Here is a 6,955-nt window from a genome sequence, read left to right as displayed (position 1 = left end):
GCATGCAACTACTGCATGTGCTATAATACAGTCATGTAAAGCATGGTTTGAGTTATATTTTGCAGACTATCTACATTATTAATAGCCGACGTGCTAACCTGGCATCTATTTATCACACAGATATTGTTACGCTGTGTCATATGGAGAAGAGCTGCTGGCTGAGCATTCACAACTATAGATCTGCTGATACGACAATGTGTGCGCTGCTGTCCTCTTGCCTTACACTGGACACATTCACCTGACCTTGAAACTCATGCCAGGTTCTATCTAGATTTCGCTGAATGTGACAAAGTGTAGGCTAATATGGAGCTGTGATGGAACATGAGCTGTGAGTATACCTCCAGTTTAAATGCTACTATTATCAGAACCGTTTCTGGTTTCTTTTGTGGGATAAACTTACTGTAACGCAGACCTCAAGGACGTTTTGGTCGAATTTACAACTTACCCTGCCTTTCACTTTTAAAGTTACTCTTACAAGCGACAGTTTCAAGGTGAAATGTCCGTAGTACAAATGAGCCATCACATTATTCTTCAAACTGCACTGGATGATAATTACACCATTTAGCTCTTGTTGTGACAGTTTACTGACTTGGTAGCGGTTGAGTTGTGTTAATTGCACTTTGACACATCCACAAGCAGACAGACGACTTGTTTAAAGGCTGTCTCACCACACAGGGCCTATTAATACTGTAACAATGTGCTGTCTTGAGTACAAAATAGTGAGAAAGATAGACTGATATCACCCAGTGCTTCTTACTTCTGGATATGTTTGATTTGTCCACGTTTTGCATGCACTTGAAATCTATCAATACTTCTCTATCAGTGCATGCCGTTTTTCTCATTCTGCCAGGTGCCGTTACTCTTGTTGAGCGAAGGTGTGCTTCCATACTTGTTTGCAGCTGACATTTTCATGGCGGCTTCTGCAGCTGCATCCATGATCTGTTTCTCCTCCTGCTCAGTTTCACGGTGGTAAAAATAGTTAAAATTGGAGACGATGACAGGGACGGGCAAAGCAATGGTCAGGACACCGGCAATGGCACAGAGGGTGCCGACCATTTTGCCTCCCATCGTGATCGGGCACATGTCCCCGTATCCCACAGTGGTCATTGTCACCACAGCCCACCAGAAGCCATCAGGGATGCTAACAAACTGCGTCTGGGGCTCATCCACTTCTGCAAAGTAGATGGCACTTGAGAATAGGATGACTCCTATGAAAAGGAAGAAGATGAGCAGCCCAAGTTCCCTCATGCTGGCTTTCAAGGTTTGCCCCAAGATCTGAAGCCCTTTTGAGTGTCGGGAGAGCTTAAAAATTCTGAAAACTCTCACGAGACGGATGATTCTTAGGATTGCCAGGGACATGTTCTGACTAGAGTTCATGTCGTCATCAGGGGTCGTGGCCAGCTCTGTTCCCAGGGTCACAAAGTAGGGGATTATAGAGACTATGTCTATGATATTCATGATGTTATTGAAGAAATCACTCTTGCTTGGGCACACCACAAAACGGACACCGACTTCAAAGCAGAACCATATAATGCAGATAGTCTCCACAATGAAAAACGGGTCTGTGATGTACGCCATCACGTCTTTGACGGGGGGACGAGGACCAGAACCGCCTTGGGTCCCGTTGATGAGTTCGGTTAAACCGGGGATGAAGTCATGGTCTTCCCTGAATTCTGGCAGGGTCTCTAAGCAGAAGATGAAGATGGAAATGACGATGACAAAGACGGAAACCAGAGCGACAGATTTGGCGGCACTGGAGCTTTCTGGGTATTCAAACAGGAGCCAGAATTGTCGTTGGAGTTCGTTGGTGGGCAGAAGGACCTCTGGCTCTTTGATAAACCCTTCGTCTTCACGGAACTGCTCCATCGCTTCATGACCCAACTCGTAGAAAACAATTTCGTTAGCAAAAACATCTAAGGGAACATTGGCCGGCCTGCGGATCCTCCCTCCTGACTGATAGTAGTAGAGAATACCATCGAAAGACGGGCGGTTTCTGTCAAAAAAGTACTCATTTTTCATCGGGTCAAAGTAGCTAATCCTCTTCATTGGGTCACCGAGCAGCGTCTCTGGAAACTTGTTCAAGGTGCTGAGCTGGGTCTCGAACATCAGTCCTGAAATATTGATGACAACCTTCTCATCTTTTTCTTCCATGAAGTGCTTCTCAAACAAATCTTCGTTCTCGTAGCAATCCTTCGCCATCTTACTGAAGACGCTGTCAGTGGGAGACTCACTGTTGATGAGGAGCTTGAGATTCGAGATCAAACTGCCACTGCTGGAGTTTGCTTTGGTGGTCAGAGTCGGAGGAGTGGACGGTGACAACCCTTCTTGGCCGGACTGACGCCGACGCCGTCCTCTGTGTGGCGACTGGTGAGGAGAACTCAAACGATGGGGTAAAAGATTCTGATCAGGAGCCTCTGAGGTGGGTGAAGTTGGGTACCCGGAGTCATTCGGGTCTCCAAGGTTGATGCCGACATCATCCATGTTCTCAAAATTAACAAGTGGCACCTCCATCCCCTGTCGTCTGGTTAGCCACAGCTCCGTCTATCAGCCCGGTTCGAATGCAGGAGACAGAGGGGACGCCACAACCAGTGCCACGCTGAAGATCCTGGCCGGACCTCCCTCCTCCTGACTATCATTCAGGCAACCGTACGCTGCTTCTGGATTCAGTCCTCTGTGTAACCTGTAAAAGGGTCAGGGGGAAAAAAGCAAAGTGAGTTATATTTTGTCAAAAAGCGCAAAACTGTTTTGTTAGTAAAGAGAATTTTCTGTCAACTCCTGTTTGCATCAGCAGAGAGTTTGCCATCTGATACTGTGCTTGGACAGTTATTCTTTCAGCCCAATTCTCTCCCATGACCGAAAGCAAAACACAAACTCTGCAAGATCGGCTGTGAAAGTGCTTACCCTGATAATGGCTTGTGTTAATGCTGATTATGAGCTATAAAATTGTTTAACTTCTCAAGGAAAAAATATCTGAGACTTCACTTGTGACTAAAAGCAGAAACTCAACAAAACCGAAGCACATTTATCTTGAACATCACGGGCTGACTTCCCTCTTGGTCAAGCCACCCTGACTCTTTTCAGGGTAGTCTATCAGCATCACAGCTACTTAATCTCTAAGGAGCAGTTTATCATTACGTTTGTCTTCATCGGACAGGTAACCAAATCCCGACACGTTTTTAACCTGCAACCTCTGTGTCCACTTGACACCGAGGGCCCTGCGCACACAGAGAGACTTATCTGATTCTATTTCCACTTGCATTGAAGCAGATAACGTAACAGTCCAGGACACAGGATTGAACCTTCTTATGTAAGGACATCATGATACGGCTTATGCAAAAGTTAAACGTATTGATTGTGCCTTGTCAGCAAAGAGGGGTTATTGAGTCCAAGAGAAAGGACGTTTGGAAGGCAAAACAAAGAAGAGCTTGTATCTCAGACACTTTTTAATGCTTCTTAAAGCAACTTTAATCCTCCGAACGAACTAACTTACCCTAATTTTAACCTCGCCAAACATTGAAAGACAAAACAAATCCAGTCATATAACTACTCCTATCATGTCAAAGCACCCACAAAAACATGCAAATATATTGTAAATTAAGTGTAAAGTTTAAATCCAGCTGTACAGAAGTCCGTACCACTCACCCGTGTCCCCTGCTCTGCAGAAGTTGCCGTGCCCTCTATACCCTTCCTGGCAGTTCTGCGGTGCTCCCCCTTTCCTCCCTTCAATCTCTCCCTCATCCAAACTCACAATCAAGAGTGTCTCTGGCTCTATTAAAGCTCCCATTGGGTAATCTAACACCCTATAGGAAACCAGAGATGCCAGAGGTACCCACACACGCTCACTAACTTCCACATGCGCCGACACACAAACAAGGGCAAGCACATGCAGGCGACTCACTGTATTTTGGACGTGGGGGTCACCTGGCTTTGTTCTCCCTGCTCCCTCCTCCGTCAGTGGGATAAGTGAGGACGTTAAAAGGTAGCTCCCTGATAGGAGATTTACCCCGCAGGAGCCAATCGCTGTTTAGCGTGGTGGAGGGAGAGTGGGACCCACTCTTTCCCTTCTTTCCTGCAGAGTAAGCATCCACATGCAGGATCATCCAATCCACCCGCACCCTGGGGATTAAACCCTATTCTTCCCCTGTTACAGTGCTTGTCACAGCTTTCAATACCTGCAGCAGCAAACATCTGCCCAGGGGCTTTGGATTTCCCTTATTTACATTTTTAGAAAGACATTCAGCTGTCATCTGTAATCTATGATATTTTAAACTGTCAAGAATGTTTTCAAAGTCTCCATCTTACTTTTCTTCCACATCAGCCCCGTATGTTTGTGTTTAGGGAATCAATAAAACATATGCCTCAATGGAAAAACAAGACTTACAGGCAGGCAGTACAGTAGCATCAATATTATTGATAAATTCTTGAGTTTTTCTTAGAGGTGATTTATTTTGGGCACACATTTCCCCCAGAGATGTGAGGTATAGATTTGAAGGTAAAATAAGTCCTTTTCCTGCAGATGTGTTTTCTCACTCTGTTGCCCCTGCCAGCTCCAGCCCCTCTGCGCCTGCCAGCTATTGAAGGTTTGTCAGATTAATAAAGTCGCTCTGTGGCTTTAAGGAAATGTAAAAACTAATTAAGAGGTGAAATTGATATTTGAAAGGCTGCACTTTCTATTTTAGCGCGGCTGAATTCTCCAGAGGAGCGAAAACTTTAATCAAAGTGAATCTTGCACTTTTTCAGAAGGGCGGCCAATTTGGCATCACAGGTTGAATATTGTGTTACCTGATAGAGACAACAGTAGCCTGAAGTCACTGATCATTCTCGCTCTCGTCCTGCAGCAGCCTGGAGTTGGCTGTCTGCTGGTCCTCTGTAACATTGCGGCGTGAGCAGCACCACTGCAGGCACATGGCTTCAAGGTCACAGCAAACTGTCTTTAAGACTTTACAGCCGACGCTTTGCTGTACATTATCTCGTAATGTCTCCTTCAGGAGCCTCATTATGTGTCCGCGCAGGGTCATCAAACACATGCGCATCAGCGATAATAAACTTCACATGTCTGTGCTTGATATATATGTTCAGGTTTGCCCGTACATGCAGGCTATAAGGAAGCACACACAAACATTACTCAGCTGACTCAACATGCTCCATATACAGGATCTTTTCCCTGCGCGATCCAGCAGTGTCCTGCACATGTCATTGAGAGCGCACTCAGCTGAAGGGAAGATGGACAGCGAGGGGGGGCGGTCATAGACTGTGTGTGTCAGACTGAGAGGGTAAATAATCGATCCATTCCCCCAGCAAAACGATTTGTGTCAGTGAAAGTGGGAGAGGGGAGGTAAATGGGTGAGATGGACTGCAGCTACTGCAGTGACACTCGTCTCAGGACTCCTGACAGAGTAACACAAGGATAACGTCCCTCCCTCTGTCCTTCTGTGCAGCCCTCCATCCATCATCCCTCCCTCCCTCCCTCCCTCCCTGCCTCCAGCCCCCCCTCCCCGGTGACACTGTCACCTTAGCCGTTAACAGACTGTGTTGACAAAGCAATTTCTCCATCAGCATGCCTGTGTGTGAACTATACTGATGCTGCGTACGTATAAACACCTCCTGCAGACCTCTACAGGGCTCGACTTTGAGCCACGGACAGCTTTGGCAAAATTCTTCCAGGAAAAATCAAATATAAGTCGGCCATTAAAGTGATGGAACAGAAGTGAAGGAAGTATCCAGAGCAGGGGTCTCCATCTGGTAGCCTGTATTTAGTAGCTCACCAAGAGGTTCAAAGACTCTGTACAAAAATCTGACAACAATAAATGCACCTTGAAAGCCTCTTCCCACTTCAACTCAATCAAATACACAGATGTCCCGCCCCCTCCAATGCAAAACAATAGGATAGGCCGATCAGCTGTCAGTAAAACACGGTGATGCTCCTGGCAAGTTTGTCAACGACTGAACTGAACCAGTCACAGCAATGTAGCAGCAACCTCCATCCACGTCGGGTCAGTTATGCTGTATGCTAGTTGAGCTAAAGTGAGGAGTTTGGTGCCGTTAGCCTGTATAGCCAGGTATATGATGGACGATGAAGGTTGCCATGCCAAGAAAAAGCAGAAAGCATACTATCTCCACGGGGAGTGGGAAAGCGAGTTTTTATTAACGAATGTGAAGGACAAGTGTGTGAGCCTCGTCTGTGGCACCAACGTTTCAGTCAACAAAAGAATCAACATAGGGCGCCACCGGCGATTACAGCGATGTAATGCAAGAAGCTCATGGCCACTTTCATTTTTTCAAAGTAGCTCTCAAATGAAAAAAGACCCCTGAGATAAACATTTGGGTAACACTTTATATTAAGGTCCTTGTAATAACCGTTAATGAATAGGTACTACAACCCTTATAAGTCCTTATAAGACGCTTATTAACATTAAATATATGTTAATAAGATTATATAAGTGTTCATAATAGTATTATAATCATGTTCATAGTTAGATTATAATACATTTATAAGCACTTATAAGAAGCTTGTAAACAATGTATAGACCGCTTCAGAGCGTATGTAACGATTTATTTAAATCTTTATCAACCTTCACGCCCCATGTAGTTCTCATTACAAATGGGAGCTGCAAAATCTATAGTTCCCTGTTAATAAATGCATGATAAAGGGTTTATTAATCTTATAAGGGACTATTCTTGCTTTAGATCCAGTAGCTGCAAGAAGGCATAATTAACTTTTAATAAGCGCATAGTTATTTGCTGATTACTAAGTATAAGTATAAGTATGTATTAATCTTAATAAAGCTTAGTAAAGGCTTAACAATGGGTAAGTGAGTAAGACTCAATGAATGAGTTTGTAATGCTATTATAAACAATTATAAGAAACGTATAAGGCTTTTATTAACGCTCTTAATCTGTCTTTAAATTGTTTACAAGTGCTTATAAATGTCTTATTATCTAACAATAAACATGA

At 44.5% G+C, this 6,955-nt stretch overlaps 1 protein-coding gene across 1 annotated transcript; it reads right to left on the bottom strand.

Annotated features, from left to right (window-relative positions):
- Nucleotides 1–819: 819 nt before the first annotated feature.
- On the bottom strand, nucleotides 820–2,511 carry LOC138605602 (potassium voltage-gated channel subfamily A member 10). The gene has a single exon (XM_069677970.1). It carries the CDS (start codon nucleotides 2,509–2,511, stop codon nucleotides 820–822), a length of 1,692 nt encoding a protein of 563 aa, XP_069534071.1.
- Between the last annotated feature and the right edge of the window lie 4,444 nt (nucleotides 2,512–6,955).

Source organism: Semicossyphus pulcher, unplaced genomic scaffold (genome assembly GCF_022749685.1).
Source record: "Semicossyphus pulcher isolate SPU_LCO1_2020_fin unplaced genomic scaffold, fSemPul1.0.p SCAF_3, whole genome shotgun sequence".
NCBI lineage: Eukaryota > Metazoa > Chordata > Actinopteri > Labriformes > Labridae > Semicossyphus > Semicossyphus pulcher.
Note: the sequence above shows the minus strand (reverse complement) of the source record. Positions and strands in the feature narration are given on the sequence as shown.

What these genes read in the sequence shown, in the direction of transcription:
- LOC138605602 (XM_069677970.1), bottom strand. Translation starts at nt 2,511, where the DNA reads ATGGAGGTGCCACTTGTTAATTTTGAGAACATGGATGATGTCGGCATC.